Raw genomic sequence first — 16,647 nt, 5'->3', positions numbered from 1 at the left:
CCAGAACGAGCGGAGGAGACGAGACAGGGCACGGAGCGCCAAGGGCACGGACCGGAAGCGGAAGGGCTCGGCGGGCGCAGGATCCGGGGGGGGGGACACGCGGGCGCCGAACCAGAGGTTCCGGGGTACGGGATGAGAGCGGGAGGCGCAGGTGAGCGAGCGAGGGCGAGGCGGAGCTGCTACGGGCGAGGTGGAGGAGGGGGGGAGGCCGGGGAGGCCCCCACCTCCGGCCCGGCGGCCCCGGGGCGGTGTCACGCTCTGGCTTCGGGGGAGAGCGAGAGGTCTGGGTCGGCAGGCCGGGGAAGCAGTGCTGACAGATGGGAGGGGAGCGCAGGGGCGGGGGCCGGGCCGGGGGCGGAGGGGGCCCCCCGCGAGGCGCTTAAAGGCCCGCAGCTGCAGCCCCGCCCCCGCCCGTGGCCCGGCTCCCTTTAAGCCGGCACGTTCGGGCCGCCCATCCTGGCGCCTTTGCTTTGCAGACGGCCCGAGCTGAGAGCAGCCCGCCGCGATGGAGTCGCCCGAGGAGCCCGGGGCCTCGACGGAGGAGAACTACTTCGTGAACTACACGTTCAAGGACCGCTCGCACTCGGGCCGCGTGGCCCAGGGCATCATGAAGCTGTGCCTGGAGGAAGAGCTCTTCGCCGACGTCACCATTTCGGTGGAAGGCCGCGAGTTCCAGCTGCACAGGCTGGTCCTGTCGGCCCAGAGCTGCTTCTTCAGGTCCATGTTCACGTCCAACCTGCGGGAAGCGCACAACCGCGTGATCGTGCTGCAGGACGTCAGCGAGTCGGTCTTCCAGCTCCTGGTGGATTACATCTACCACGGCACGGTGAAGCTGCGCGCCGACGAGCTGCAGGAGATCTACGAGGTCTCCGACATGTACCAGCTCACCTCCCTGTTCGAGGAGTGCTCCCGCTTTCTGGCCCGGACCGTGCAGGTGGGAAACTGCCTGCAGGTGATGTGGCTGGCCGATCGGCACAGCGACGCCGAGCTCTACGCCGCGGCCAAGCACTGCGCCAAGACCCACCTCGCCCAGCTGCAGGACACCGAGGAGTTTCTTCATCTGCCCCATCACTTGCTCACAGACATCATCAAAGGTAAGCTCGGGGAGGGTACGCGGCGAGGAAGACCCGATACTTAAAATGACTTTGTTCCCGTCCACCCGCTGTACAGTTGGAAACTAGCCAGAGCCGGGGACCCAGCAGATGCTTGGGGAAGAACATCTTTACGTGGGGATCTGGCTTATGCACGTAGGTGCTGGTCTGCCATATGCCTGGAAGGCCCTGTGGATCTGGCTGTGTTTGAATGTTTAGTATAAGTTATCAAACTACTGAAATGAAAAATTTAAGAATTAATTGGCTTTGGGTGGACACGCTGGTTCTTGGAGATAAAACGGAAACCTTGCTTTGCATGTTCACGATTAGAAGTGGGAACGTTAGGTGGAAGACTAGGGCATGAAAACCCATACTTTTAGCATACAAGGTTGACTTAATTATAGGCTGGATTTTTTTCCTCCTAAGAAGAAGGTAGGTAAATGTTGTGGTTAGTGTCACTGACGCTTCTGGCTGTAACTTATGGAATGATTGTGCCAGCCTTCTTCCTCTGCTCCACCCCCCACCCCAGATGGAGTACCACGTTCCCAGAACCCTTCGGAGGCAATAGAAACCTGGGTCAACTTCAACAAAGAAGAGCGAGAGAGTTTTTCAGAATCACTCAGGTCCAGCTTAAAGGTATGAAATCCCTAAGAGACCTACCATAATAATCCCCACATACTTCAGTTCCCCTGGCCTCCCTAATGTAGACAATAAGGACAAGGAAAGCCTGGCTTTAAGGATTGTAGTAGGAGATTGCCCAGGAGAATGTGTTTATTGTCCCAGATGGATAAAAAGCAGTGGACTCTAGTCTCCTTCTGGTTGGGGTGTTGTTTTTTTTTTTTTTCCGTGCCTAGTACTTGTTCATCCATCCAGCTACTCTCTAAGTGTGGTCTTTCCATTACCACTTGAACATTAGCAAACTGACACAGACCCTACAATTTAACTTACAACCACATAGTAAAACAGCTGGAGATCTGAGTGCAATTAACTCTCTTCCTCTAGCATAAAAAGCCCTGGAAAAACAGTGATAGGAGGAGAGTCAGGCTGAGGCTCCCACAGCCACCAGATGGGGGTGAGTTTGAGCAAGACAGCAGTGGGAAGGGGAGCTCATTGGGATCAGGTCTTCCTCAGCTGTAATCCAGGAGTGACAGTTTCTGTGTTTTAATTGTGTGAACAGGAAATCGGAGAGAATGTACACATTTACCTGATTGGGAAGGAATCATCTCGCACTCATTCCCTGGCTGTCTCCCTACGCTGTGCTGGGGATGACTCTATCAGTGTAAGTGGCCAGAACAGCTTGTGCCATCAGATCACAGCAGCCTGCAAGCACGGGGGTGACCTGTATGTGGTAGGTGGGTCAATCCCCCGCAGGATGTGGAAATGCAACAATGCAACCGTTGACTGGGAGTGGTGTGCTCCCTTACCCCGAGACCGGCTCCAGCATACCCTGGTCTCTGTGCCTGGAAAAGATGCCATCTACTCTTTAGGTGGCAAAACCCTGCAAGATACCCTTTCCAATGCTGTTATCTACTATCGAGTGGGAGACAACGTCTGGACGGAGACTAGCCAGCTGGAGGTGGCAGTATCGGGGGCTGCTGGGGCCAATCTCAATGGGATCATCTATTTGCTTGGGGGTGAAGAGAATGATCTGGATTTCTTTACAAAACCTTCTAGGCTCATCCAGTGCTTTGATACAGAGACAGAGAAATGCCATGTGAAGCCCTACCTGCTACCCTTTGCAGGCCACATGCATGCTGCTGTACACAAGGACTTGGTGTTCATCGTAGCCGAGGGGGACTCCCTAGTGTGTTATAACCCACTGCTGGACAGCTTTACCCGGCTTAGCCTTCCTGAGGCCTGGAGTTCAGCTCCTTCGCTCTGGAAGATCGCCAGCTGCAACGGCAGTATTTATGTATTCCGGGACCACTACAAAAAGGGGGATGCCAACACCTACAAGCTTGACCCTGCCACCTCAGCTCTAACGGTCACCAGTGGCATCAAGGTATTGCTCACCAACCTGCAATTTGTATTGGCCTAAGGACCTGCGGGGAAAAAAAGTAGACCACTGCTCCTCCCTTTTTGCCAGGTCACTTCCTTCTGTTCCTCACCCTAGCCTGAAAGGCCTCATAACCCACTGTTCCAAGGAATCCTGTTCTCTCAGATCACTATGCTACCTTCTGCTGCTCACCATAGGCTATTTCTTAGAGCCTTTTTCCAAACTAGAGTAGACTACAGTTCTCCTTGGGGCTTTTTACACAGGCGTCTTGGACCCCTCCCTGGAGTTAAGGGTGGACTAGCCTGCTGTTTGAAATCCCTGGGCACTTTTGTGCTTGGTTTGGACAGAACAACTCCTACATCTTTTGGCACAGCCTTCCCTCTATCTGAACAATGTTAAATGTGAGGGCTCCTCATCCTAGGGCCTTTTCTTTCCAGGAAACTGAAGCAGTAGAAGGAATACTGTTTCCTTGTGAATTAAAGAAAACACAAGAGTTTGCAGTTTTCCTTCAGGCTCTGATCTATGGTTTTAGTGAGGGATTCAGCCTTGGCTATTGCTTGGCTGCCCTTTAGGGACCACAACGACAATCTAGAATTCTAGGAATTCTCTGTAGTGTCTTCTCATTTGTCAAAGTAAATGGCACTTATTTCTAGGTTACCCTGTGACTATATTTGGAGCAAAGATTTTGTTTCTGATCCATAGCAGAAACTGTTCTTCCAATATGGAAATAGCTCCTGTTCTTGTAGAGGCTGTGAACCCAGGGAAAAGCCAGGACTGTTCTCAAAATAAAAGTCTTTGGTGGGATGTGTATGTGTTTGTGTCTGCCGCTGACTGGGTCACCTCCTAAAGCCATGTGACTGCATGCCCAAGACTTGTATGTGACATTCTCTCTCTCATCCAAGATCCAGAGCTGTAAAAAGACACCTGTGAAGGTCAAGAGCTGAGGTCTTTCTCTTCCCCTTTCCCAGGATTAAGATGCTTTGCAGTGACAAATGCTAAGAGGAGAAATGGGGGGCACATGGGACCTTAATAGGTACTTATCAAATGGAGTTTTTCTTGGCCCCTATGTAGTAAAAGATAAAATTCCACTGAGAACTGAGGTTACACTTAGTTTCTGTTGTTAACATGAACAGTTTTCTGAGACTGGAGCAAAACAAAGCAGACAAAAAGGATGGTTATCCATCCTTTGCCACACTTCTGGTAGAGCGAAATGTTTTTCTGCCTATTATGGGTTACAGCCCCTAGGGTCCACTGAATGCACTTCTTTATTCTGCAATGAGCAGCAGAGTCTTAAGAGTTCTTTCCAGTCCCCTTCCTTCATTCATGACCTGGTACTTCTTGGGAGGCCTTAGTTTTTTCTGCTTCAGCCATGAGCTGCTCGTGGAATTCCTTGAGGACCTCTACTTGCCCAGGTCGAATGTGGATGTGGGAACGGATCCTGGCGATAGCACCCACCGCCTCCTCCGGATTCCACTTGTACACCTGGAGTGAAAGGAAAGTGAGAAGGCATGAACTGAGGTGGGAGAGTCTCTGCCCAGGCCCCAAGACCAGGTGCTAAGGGTCTAGGGACTACTATTCTCTCAAGTCATTTTTGAACCGAACTTTATGTAGAGGTATTTTATGTTGCAGCTTTCTCCGTACACAGTTTGAAGATTGTCTTGGATTTCCCCTCGGAGGTAAGTGGTCATCGTCTCCGGTTTCATAAACTTGTTCTTGCTTTAACAAACCTCTACAGGCGGGTAGTGCTGCAAAGCAAATTAATGTACCCAAGCTGTGGAGAGGAGCCTGAACTGCCAACCAGTTCTCTCCCAAATGAGGGACTGAGAGCATCAAGGAGAGCCAGACAAGACAGGAGACGTTTCTGTGAAATTCCGCAAGGCGATTAAAAACACCTCTTTCTGTCACTGCTTTGTGTCAAGGCTGTTGCATTAGATTAGAAATGGAGAGAGCCAGGATCCCTTGGAAGTCTTGGCCTGACAGTTCAGGTCTTTGTTCTTTGGGCCTATGTTGTTCTGAAACTCTTGAGCACAAAGCATATGTAAAGCATCACTCCCACCTACAGTTCATCGGGAGTACCAAAAGAAACCTGTACTCCCGGACTCACTGCTGCCCGGAAAACACCATTCTCTCTTGTTTCATGACATAGAAACACATGAGTTCATTGAATAATCATTTGTTGAGTGACTTATGTGCAAAGCGCTAGTAGATGCTAGGAGAGGTACAAAGTAGTTAAGAGAAGGCCTCAGAATTTTCCTCTTTCTACCAGGGGAGAAGAAACCTGAAGTCTGCCAGAAGGGACAAGCTATTTATCTGTCTATGCTAGATCTCTGACAGTCTATTGATGGGCCAATTCTGAAGTCTGTGACTGGGTCCCTGGAAGGGTTTGTACTGAACTCTGCTCAATCTCATACCTGCATCAAATAGGCTGCCACCATGGTGGCACTTCTGGAGCGCCCAGCCTTGCAGTGAACATAGACACATTTCTCCAGTGCCACGTACTTGAGTGTGAACTGGACACCTTTCTTTAGGTTTTCCAAAGTTGGGACTCCAGTCATGTCCACAGTGCTGAGCCGCAATTGCTCTACTCCAAGGGCTTTCCATTCCTGGAATCAATTCCAGCAGTAGAAAAAACAAATGAAACAGTGTGGGTGGTATGAAGGTGAACACATTAGATTCGGCAGAACAAAGCATAATTACCAGGGTTAACTTTAACATCATCTGAGTAAAACTGAACATTCCTTGTTCTGTAAAATAAGCCTTCTGCATAAAGGTCTCCAAGATGGCTGATCCTATGTTGTTAATATTTAGTGAAAGAAGAGTTGTTCTTTTAACAGTGGAAACATTTTAAAGATTTAACACAATCTTTTTTTAATGCCTCTCTTGGCTATTTTAGTTTTCTTTTACAGAATTTTCCACCACAGAATATCTTAACAGCTGTGGAGTTGTGTGATTCTGTCTTTGGGTCATCCTGGCACCTGAGTGGTTTCCTGGGTTTATGGAACTATCTCTTTTAAAAATTTTCCACAAGAAATTTAAAAAAAAATTTTTTTTTAAGTTTTCAAGATTCACTTTTATAAAATTTTGAGTTCCTAATTCTCCCCCCCCCATAGCATGCAATCTGATATAGGCCACACATGTACAATCCTATTAAGTATATTTTTATGGGACTATTTCACAGTTTCTCTAAGCCTGTATGGAAGTATTCCTACTGAGAGGTGGGGGGTGAAACAGGGGTAGGAAAAGAAGAATGCATAAATTAACTAGGAAATTGAATTTTCAAATCAAAATCAATGCACCAGTATTTGCATATCATTATTACTTGAAAGACAGAAAAGATGCAAACAGGAAGGGCCTTTATGGTATCTTGGCAATTTTATTTTTGCTTTAAGACTTCTAACTGTGGAGTATATACTTAATCAGGTCTCAGTCCTACTTGGAAAACCCTAAACCATGCATAATGGCCATAGTTTAAAAACTTTGATTAAATGAACATAAAGCCATAAATATAATGTTATTTTGGAAATTGATTTTTTAAAAAAAATCAATATTTATGTTACATAGAGTAATCATGCTTTGTTTCCAAATCTAAATTTGGCAAATGTAATTAGGGCATACTTTTGTAGAAATTGTATATCCCTCACTTGCTCTACAACTAACAGACTAATACATATTTTAAGGTCTGGCTAATGATCTTTGAGGCAAATGCCCTTTAAGAAATCCAAGAAGAAGAGGCATGTAGGTGGCTCACTGGATAGAGCACCGGCCCTGAAGTCAGGAGGACCCGAGTTCAAATCCAGCCTCAGACCAAACACTTGATGCTTCCTAGCTGTGTGACCCTGGGCATGTCACTTAACCCCAATTGCCTAAAAAAAGTAATAAAAAATAAATCCAAGAAGATTTCAGAATGTTCAAAAATGTGCTTTAAAGTTACTTGGGTCTTTTGAAAAGAAATAGCTTTCCTTAAGAAGTCAGCAAGCCAGAAACAATTTTAGATTGCTAATATGCTCATGTTAAGCACTCTCCAAATGGGCAGCTCAACAAAGGCTCTAGAGCAGGGATAGGGAACCTGTGGCCTGGAGGCCATACATGGACCTCTAAGTCCTCAAATTCGGTCTTTCTGTCCCAAGTTTTATAGAACAAATCCTTTTATTAAGGAGATTTGTTTCTGTGTAGTTTGGATTCAGTCAAAGGGGATTGTTGTATGAAGTTTGGATTCAAAGGACTGAACTTGAGGACCTAGAGAGCCACATGTAGTCTTGAGGCTGAAGCTCTAGAGCATTTTTGATTTAAAACACTCTCCAAAAACTAATAATATGGAGTAGGTTATAGCATTTTATCACTTTATTATCATGAAGACATGTTTCTCCAGATCTACAGAAAGTCCTTGTAGAATCTTCAAATGTTTTAGTAACTTGGGTTGTAGAGATGATAGAAACAATTTGTAATCTGTCTAGTAAGAATGTGAATCTTCTTTTAGCAGTCAGCATGGACCTAAGTTTTGTTTAACAAAGGACTTGGTTTATATTTTCATCAAACAGTGCCAATTTTTGTCACAGGATCTGAAATAATGTTACGCTGTGTACAACTATGGAATAAATGTGGTCATTTTAAACTGTAATAAATTTGCTTTCAAAATGCCATTTTCAGATTATTCCTCTCGTACCTACCATCTGAATTAGTTGAGTTTAAAAGGGAACAAGGACTTTAAGGCCCTTGATTTCTATAAATAGAAGAAATATCTAACTGTATGGTCCAAGGTCAATCTGCACAGGAGTGTTCAATTTCCCATAGTTTTGTAGGGTCCTATGGCTCTGAACAGTCTCCAGACCCTGTAGATATCCTGTCAGCCTACCTTTTTCTACCTCTGTCTGAAAAACCCCTACAGGGTCCTGAGTGCAAGTTGGGTAAGAGCTGTGCTTGGCAGGTTTTGGTGAGATTTATTTCCTGAAGCCCTCACCTCAAAAGTGTTACACAGGAACCTTGTCTCATATTCTTCATTCATGGTGATCACTCCCCTGACATTCTCCTTCTCTATCAGCTGTAGAAAGAAAAAAACCCAAAAAATTTTTCAAATTTTCCTCCAGCATTTTCTCTACCTTTTTTTTTTGGTCCCCTAATATAGACTACCATGTGTTATCTTTATTATGATTACAGAACTTAGAGCAGTAAATCTAATCTCATTTTGCCAATGAAAAAACTAAAGCTGTAGAAAGGATGTGACTTGTCCAAGGTTACACTGTTTAAGTAGCCAAAACTGGAAGCCAGGTTTCCCGACTCCAAAATCTGATCTTTCCCTGCACATCAGATTGCTTCTTTTAAACATTCATCTCCAGCACTAGCCTTGCCCACAGTAAAGGGTTAATAAATGTTAACAGAATTTGAATTCGATGTGACCTCACAGGTCATTTAGTACACTTCAGACAGGAAGGCAGAAATATACTTGACAAGTAACTGTTCTTCCAGGAAGACCCACAGTAAAGACCACTACTTCAGGAAGTTGACAGTTTCACTTTGGACAGCTCTCAGGGAAATTTCCGGATGAGTTTAGTTGATTTCCCAGTTGAATGTAAAACTACAAGGACAGGGACTCCCCAACCATTGCCCCCCCCATTTGTCTATATCCCCAATGCCTTGCACAGAGTAGGTATTTAATAAACTACTTGTTCTATTGCCAGTCCCAGGTGGCAAATGAGATCCGAGGTTCAAACCCCAGCTCTGCTACTTAAACACCTGTTTGATCCAGAGCACTAGGCTCTCTTTTGTATGTGCATCCCTCATCCCCAGCACAGAGCCTTGCATAAAGTAAACTTCTTAACATGTTTGCTGATTGACCCAGTATAAGTCATTTCCCTTTTCAGGGCCTCTAAAAAAATGAGAGGACTGGACTCCTTAGGAAAGTGTAGTGACTGGATGAAGCCCTGGATTCAAATATCCCTGGGAGACCAGCCCTATGAACTTGAGCGAATCACTTAGTGTCTACGAACGAGGGTGGGGCTTGATGACCTTTAGGGTCCCTTCCTGCCCTACAGCGAAGACGTCTTTAAAGACGCCGGCTTAATTCCAATCCTAAGACCCTTCGGGGTAACGTGGGCTTCGGCACAGGGCCCGGCCCGCTCCTGATCTGCCGAGGTGGGGGAGGCCCAGGTCCCCGGTGGTCCCGCTCCCCCGGCGAGGGATAGACCCCCACTCTCCTTCCCCGGCCGCCGCGCCAGGTTCTCTGACCACTCCCCCTCCCATCCGCCTCCATCCGGCTCCCCACCCCGCACGCGAGGAGGTCGAGGAAAGGTCAAGCTCTCCGCAGGCCCCTCCCCCTCCCACCCGCTCAGCTGGCCTATGAGGCTGCGCAGTGACTGCACCGGGCCGGCAGGGAGCGGAGTGGGGGGAGGCCGGGCCGCGCTCCCTCTGGCCCCTCCCTCCATCTCCTCTCCACCCGCCCCCCCCCCGCCTCACCCGGCGCGTGAGGCTGCGCAGCGGCAGTGCGCCCAGCAGCACGGTGGAGTCGATGCGGTGGTACCAGTCGCGGTGCCCCCGGTCCCGACACCTTGTCGCGCACCAGCGTGTACAGCAGCGTCGGGTAGAAGAGGATCCGCGCCAGGCCGGCGCCCAGCACCGTCGAGGCCGCCATGCCAGTGCGGGTCCAGCGCGAGGAGCCCGAGTTCTGGCTTGGCCTCGGAGTGGGGCTCAGGCTCCCCGGCTTGAGATCCTGGCTCCGGCTCCGGCCCCGGCCCCGGCCCCGGCCTTGGCCTTGTCTAGAGACCTGGCTCGGCCGCCGCCCCCGCTCCTTCGGAGCCGCCTCCTCGCTAAACCCGGAGGCGCCCTCTGACGTGCTCGGGAGCAACGACAGCAGAGGAGGCTGAGGCGAGCCGTCGGCGTCGGCGGCCGAGCCCAAGACCGGCTTCTGGGCGGCGGCCCCGGAGGGGAGCGAGGGGGCGGGCACCGGCGGCATGGGGGCGGGAGCTGGAAAAGGAACGGACCCTGCCCCCCGCGGCTTTACGTCGGCTTCGGCCAATGGGGAGGCCCGCCGGGAGAGCCCGAGGGACACAGGCGGGCCCGCGGGCCAATCGAGAGGAAGAAAGGCGGGGCACTAAATGAAACCGAGAGAAACTGATGGCAGCTGTAGGGGCAGCATCGTGCTAAGAAGAGGAACCAGAGGGCTCCGGACCTGCGACTCCCCGACCAGGGTTATGCAGATTTCCTGGAAGGTTTTCATTAAGGGGAGTCTTTCTTCCGGAGATGGAACACGCTTGGGGATGGACTTCTGCTCCGGCTCTCGCAGGAGCTCCCCCACAGCTCGTGCTTTTCCTTTCTGTGGGCAGGCGCAGCAGTCGTCTGTTTCTTCCACTTAGTATCTATTCAAAGACAAAAGTCTTTTATGTCCCCTAAGGAGAGAGCCAAAGAGTAGCCCTAGGCTAAAGGCCTTCCTCCTGGTTACCCTCTTCTGAGCGCTGTTTAGATATCACCAACCTATCTAAAATGTGGGTAACAGAAAGAAGACAAGCATAGAGAGAAACAGCAAGAGACAAAGGACTCTTTCTGTGAACTTTCAATGTGCAAGCCGAACACCTGCACACGAGCCACAAGCTGGGTGCAGGAAATGCAGAGAGAAAAAATGACAGAAGCACCACCTCAAAGAGCTTGCATTTTACTGGGATGCGGTTTGTAGGAATGTCATTGGGGGTGAAGGGGAGGTGGGAGAGATAGTAGGTACCGAGAAAAGGAGAGATCCAACATGGTGCCCTGACGTGATTCTTGCACGTAGGAGATGCGTCATTATTGTCTGTCGCATCTTACAGAACAACAAAAATTCAAACTTGTTTTTATCTTTTAAAATGTTTTTATTGAAACTTCCCTTAATAAGAATGAGTATTCAAATATAGGAACAAAAATGAAAGAAAGAACGAAACAATCAGTAAGCATTTAAGAAACAATCAGTAAGCATTTATTAATTGCCTATTACACAGCGAGCAGTGGGATTACAAAAACCACCAAAGGTCCAGGTCCAGTAGGAGCTTATATTCTATCAAAGGAGACATCAAAATAAATAGAAGGGCAAAGAAAGACCTATCAATCAACCAATGAGCGTTTATTAAAGACCTATTTTGTGCTACAGATACAAGCAGAGAAAGAAGCAATTCAAGAGCTTTTTTATTCAAAAGCTTTCTTCCTAGCGGCCAAAGTGATGAGAAAAGGCTTTTCCTAGAAATGGTTTTTAACCTGAGTTATGAAGGAAAAAGGGATTCTAGGAAATAGAGGGTTAGCAAAACAAAAAAAAAAGATTGCGAATGATTGTACATGTCTTTGAACTCATTTCCCTAGAAACATAAACTTATAAAACTGAGAAAAATGATTAATCACAGTACAAAAAAAAAGGTTGAGTCCTTATGATAGTAGCACAGCATTTTAAACAGGACTAAAAAAAAATAAGCTCCAACACTTGTACGCAGCAGCCTGTTAGCACTCTGGAATCAGGACACCTGGGTTCAAATGCTGTCTCAAAAGCCTATTGCCTATGTAATCTTGGCACATCATCTCTGTGGATGTTAGTTTCCTGATCAACAAATTGAGGAGTGGAGGGTGTTAACTAGATGGCTTCCAGCTCCAGGTCTATGGACCTATGATTCCGCTTCTTTTCAGGCAGTCCATGAATAAACAGTATGCACACTGTGTGCCCAACTGCAAGATACTGAACCGACAGGGTCTCTCATGATTCCAGTCCCAAAAGCCCATCGACCCTTGGCTTAGCAATCTTTTAACTTTGAATCCTAGGATTTGCCCCTAGAAAAAAATCTTTGGAAATCCTCTCAAACAGAGGATCTGGGCCCTTCTGTGTCATGGACCCCTCTGGCAGTCTATAGACCCGTTCTCGGAATCATGTTCTAATTACCTAAAGGAAATGCTAATTTTCAGTTACAGGTTACTGAAAATAAAGATGAATTTTTTCACACCCAAATTCATAGATCTCCTGAAATCTATCCAATGACCTCTTTGATGAACCCCAGGTTAAGAACTGCTGTTTGTAATCCAACCTCATCATTTTACAGGGGAGAAAACTGAGACTCAAAGAGGATGGGAATCATCTGGCTCAGGATCACACAGCTTTCGGAGAGGGTGGACAGTTAGCAGCAAGGTTCTTAGAAATCACTGATAATTAGCCCACAGCTGTTTCCCCATCAGGTTCTGTTCCAAGGAGAAGAAACAGCAAGGTCTGAACACATAACGTGTCCGCGCGCTCAGTTGCCCACCTGTCTTTCTTTACCATGCCACCACGGGCCTCACAAACTCCTCTTCTGGTGGTTCTGGTCTGTTCCTCATAGACCTCGCCAACCCCTCATCATGGGAGGCCGGCTGCCGTCACTGTCCCAATCCATTGCCCTCTGCCAAGGATCTGCAACAAGAGCGCTCACCGGAGCCTGCGCTTGGATGAGCGTTTCCTTCTGAGCTGAACGCAGGTGGTTTCAGAAGCTGGGAAAATGGTTGCAATGAATCCCGCAAAATGGTTCCCTAGAAGCCAAGCGAAGTAGGAGGAGCTCTTATCTCAAAACACAAACCCCGCCCCATCTCTAGACCCTCCCACCACCTTCCCACCCCTCAATTTTCTCCACCTCCAGATAAATGTATCAGGTCCTCCAGCCAAAGAGACTCTGTCAACACGTCTGGGGTGTGTGTACACCTATCTAATTACATGTTAAATATGTAACATTGTATTTTTCCCTCTCTGGCTCCCAGTTCCGTAAGTGAGCCTTTGATGACGGGTGGGTTAGTGTCTTTCTCTTCTTCCCACAAGGTGATCCCTTCTACATGTAACAGACCCAGCCTAACTAACTTCCTGCTCAAGGCTCCTGAATCCCCTCTCATAACTGGCTTTGTGTAGTTAAAGGGTAAAATATTTGGTTTGTTTTGTTGCATTGTTAAAAAATCTCTGGGAATGTGAGGGTAATTCTTCCTTGCCACTTTCTCCCCGTACCTTTCTTTCCTGTGGCGAAGGAGGTACAAAGAAATAAATGAAAGAAAAAAAAATCAATTATATGGTCCCTCTGAGATCTTGGCCAGGCTATGCGTCATTTGTTAGTATGTGCTCCCCTAGGCAAGAACTGAGCAGGAACCCTTACTATTCACAAGTGAGTCTGTCTGTAAATGAGCAGTAATGAGGACTCCTCACCCTGTAAAATGTAGGTGAAGGCAACACCCTGTATCGTAAACCAAAGAGGGCTCTCCTGAGCTACAGCGATTCAACCCAAATCCAACAAATATTTATGAAGGACCTACTATGTGTAATGTGTTGTGCTCGGTGTTGGATGTACAAAAATAAAACAAAAAAATGAGAGAAACTTTCTACCTTTGAGGAGCTTACATTTTTTAGGGGGAGGGAGCAAAGATACTGAACATAAGTATGTATAGGTGCATATATGTGTATGTGTAAATATATGTATATGTGCATAAATATATTACACATGTATACACATGCATTAAATATATTACATACTTGTGCATATGCATATGGTTATTTAAGAAGGGTGAGGACAGTGAGAAGCTGGGGACACATGATCTTCACTATGAAGAGAGCCAAGGATCCTAAGATGCACAGGTAGAGAGAATGCATTCCAGCCAAAAGGAAGAGCCTATGGGAAGGCACGGAGGTGGCAGATGTTTAGGGACCAGCTTAATAAGCCAGTATGACTGGGATGTAGAGTAAGTGAACAGGATTCATGTGAAACCAGCCTAGAAGAGCAGGACGGAGCTAGATTGCAAAGGGTTTTAATGCCAAGCAGAAGATTTTGGGTTTTACCCTACATAATATAATGTAATATAAAATAATAAATGTGTCACAACAGTATAAATAATAAATATAATTATATGTGCTATATAATAATGGTAAAATAAAAAAATAATAGAGCCACTGAAGTTTCTTTGGGCAGGGAGGTCACATGATCAAACTATACTTTAGGAAGAATAATTTAGAAGCTATTTAAAGGATGGATTGGGGAGGGAAGAAACTGGGAGCTGGGAATCCAAATAGGATAATGGAGATTTGAACTGGGAGACTGTTTAGTGGCTAGTCCAATGCCCTGAATGTAGTAGGCATGTAACTTTTGTTGAACTGAATTAAGTTGAAGTGGATTGAGACTTGCTCAGGAGCAAATGAGCCTTCAGCCTAGTGTTTCTTATATCTCACTTCAGGCTTCTTTGCATCTGGCCTGAATGTGTTTTAAAGCTCTTGAAAATTTAAAAGTACTGTATGCAGGTAGCATTTATATAGCATTTTTAAGTTTGCAAAGTGCTTTACAAATATCTCATTTTATCCTCTCAACAACCCTGGGAGGTAGGTGCTATTACTATCCCCAGTAAACAGATGAGGAAACTGTGGAAAGGAGATTAAGTGATTTGCCCAGGGCCACCCAGCTACTAAGTCTGATAAGTCTGAGGCAGACTTCCAAATGCAAGTGTTTATCCAGTAGTTGCTCTTTACTTTGTAAATAAATCATGAAATTAATTAATTGTCTTCCTTATTGCTTTGGTTTTCAATCCCTATGGTACACATTATATCTTCCCCCCTCATTTTGGGCTCTATTTGGCCAGCAGAGATGGTTGTCTCCATGAAATGCTATGGACTCCTTGGAAACTATGCTGGAAAAACAATTTAATAGCCCACTGCTAGAAGCTCATGTTTTTGTTTTTGTTTTTTTCAGACAGTGGGAGTTCTTGATCATTACTGTAGATCAGGGATTCTTAACCTGGGGTCCATATAGAGGTACCATGAATGTGGATGGGGAAAGATTTCATCTTTCCCCATCCTCTAACTGAAATTGAGCATTTCCTTCCATTGTGCAATGTAGGCAACAAATATTATTTTGAGAAGGGCTCCATAGGTTTCTCCAGATACCCCAAGGTGTGCATGGCACCAAAAAGGTTAAGAACCCCTGTTGTAGTCAGATGCAGCCATTGGAAAAGAAGGGAAGGCAGCTTTCTCCCTTTGAAGTCTGATTGTGGAAAAGATGGCTATATGGGGGCTTTAGTCCCAGCTGATCACCCTAGACCCTAGTGTCTGACCTCTGTGATCATCTCCAATTTATGGGGTGTCTTGTTTGAACACTTGTTTACATGTTGTCCTCCCTATCTGACAGTGAATTCCTTAAGAGTAGGGACTTCCTTGACTTTCTTTGGGTCCCTGGCACTTCACACAGTGGGTGCCCCACGGTAGACAAAGAAATGCTTATTGACTGGTTAACTTTCAGAGCCCATTTTTCAGCCCTCATTAAAATAGGGGACCAACTAAGAGATATTTACTACAGGCTTATTATGTACTTAGCATTGTGCTGTTTTAGAAAAGTCTTGTAAAACACAGCTTCGGGGGGGGGGGAGAAAGTATATGTTAAGAATTATTCCAACTTGGAGAATCTGTAATTCATGCACTCTTCTTTCTATCCCTCATCACTCCCCTTCTTCATGCACTCCATAGTCCAGCCAAATTGGACATGCTGTTGTCTCTCATAAGGTAATCTCCATGTTCCATCTCCACACCTTTCCCCACGCCCTCCCCACCTACCCCTGTCAGAATTCCTAGTTTCCTACAAAAGGTGAGTTGAAGTCCCACCTTCTCCTTGAGACTTTTCCCCGTGCCTGAAGCCCCCAACGCCTCTGCCCCCTCTTTCCCGATTACCTTGGGTTTGTTTTGAACATAGCACTATATGTACCCGTGGTCTCCACTCCTACCCCCATTTTTGCAGCTCATTTTGGGCTGCGGTGATGGGAGGAAGGACAAATTCCTAATAATAAAAGTTATTAAAAAAAAGACAGTAGTGGCAAGTATCATACCCTGACAGACGATGGACCAAGGAAGTAGGAGACACATTTTTGAACATGGCCAGTGTGGGAATTTGTTTTGACTATGCATATTTGTTGCAGGGGGTTGTTTTTCCTTTTTTCTTTCTTTCTTTTTCATTAAGGGGGGAAGAATGGGAGAGAGAGGCAGAGAATTTTTTTTTCCTTTTTTGATGGGAAATCGGAGTTAAGTGACTTGCCCAGGGTCACACACTTAGTAAGTGTTATAGTGTTATGTGTTTGGGGCCGTATTTGAACTCGGGTTCTCCTGACTCCATGGCCGGGGCTCTATCCACTGCACCACCTAGCTGCCCCGAGAAAGACTGGGTTGTCTCGCTAAGTAGTGAGCTCCCCATCATTGAAAGTCTGCAAGCGGAGGTTGGACTGACACTTGTCGGAGATTCACGATCAACAGCAGTTTGGACCAGATGCTCTCCGTCCAGTCTAACCAAGACCCACTGTGAGTGTCCGGCGTTCAGTGACCCCTGCCTCTGGAGACCCGAGCTCACTCTCTTCCAGTTGCCCAGCATCCCAGTCCGAGAAACTGCTTCTCCACTCCCCCGCCCCAGGGGGAGCTGCAGCGCTCTTCCTCCCCCCGCCCCCGCCCTTTCCATTCAGCCCCCGCGCGGGGGTGTACCGGGCTCAGGGCGGAGCCGCGGTGGTTCATTCCTTTCACCGCACCCCCCCCCCGTCTCCCGGTGGTAGGTGCCGGAAGTGCCGCCATTTTGGGGTGTCCGGCTC

At 47.0% G+C, this 16,647-nt stretch overlaps 2 protein-coding genes across 4 annotated transcripts; one reads left to right on the top strand and one right to left on the bottom strand.

Annotated features, from left to right (window-relative positions):
* Positions 1-66: 66 nt before the first annotated feature.
* On the top strand, positions 67-3,891 carry KBTBD4 (kelch repeat and BTB domain containing 4). Of its 3 annotated transcripts, none has more exons than XM_021009821.2 (4): positions 67-151; positions 477-1,094; positions 1,621-1,727; positions 2,269-3,891. In XM_021009821.2, the coding sequence occupies exons 2-4, from the start codon at positions 506-508 to the stop codon at positions 3,127-3,129; spliced, it is 1,557 nt and encodes a 518-aa protein (XP_020865480.1). In that variant the 5' UTR covers positions 67-151; positions 477-505; the 3' UTR covers positions 3,130-3,891. The 3 variants fall into 3 exon arrangements, with proteins under 3 accessions (XP_020865480.1, XP_078004798.1, XP_020865481.1); XM_078148672.1 differs by having other exon boundaries at positions 89-190; positions 492-1,094; XM_021009822.2 differs by lacking the exon at positions 67-151 and adding an exon at positions 211-281.
* A 292-nt stretch (positions 3,892-4,183) lies between these two features.
* PTPMT1 (protein tyrosine phosphatase mitochondrial 1) lies at positions 4,184-10,685 on the bottom strand. The gene is given in 5 exon segments (XM_021009828.2): positions 4,184-4,569; positions 5,499-5,690; positions 8,045-8,125; positions 9,538-9,618; positions 9,620-10,685. Coding segments are annotated over 5 exon segments (933 nt in total). The 5' UTR covers positions 10,034-10,685; the 3' UTR covers positions 4,184-4,404.
* Positions 10,686-16,647: the final 5,962 nt, after the last annotated feature.

Source organism: Phascolarctos cinereus, unplaced genomic scaffold (genome assembly GCF_003287225.1).
Source record: "Phascolarctos cinereus isolate Bilbo 61053 unplaced genomic scaffold, phaCin_HiC Scaffold_9;HRSCAF=440, whole genome shotgun sequence".
In the NCBI taxonomy this organism is placed as follows: Eukaryota; Metazoa; Chordata; class Mammalia; order Diprotodontia; family Phascolarctidae; genus Phascolarctos; species Phascolarctos cinereus.
This window is presented reverse-complemented; position numbering and strand designations above follow the sequence as displayed.

Bases quoted from the DNA above. Each gene is read 5' to 3' on its own strand.
- KBTBD4 (XM_078148672.1), top strand. From the start codon at position 133: ATGAGAGCGGGAGGCGCAGGTGAGCGAGCGAGGGCGAGGCGGAGCTGC. The intron at 191-491 runs GTGGAGGAGGGG...GCCCGAGCTGAG, and splicing joins GCGGAGCTGCTACGGGCGAG to AGCAGCCCGCCGCGATGGAG. The intron at 1,728-2,268 runs GTATGAAATCCC...TTGTGTGAACAG, and splicing joins CACTCAGGTCCAGCTTAAAG to GAAATCGGAGAGAATGTACA.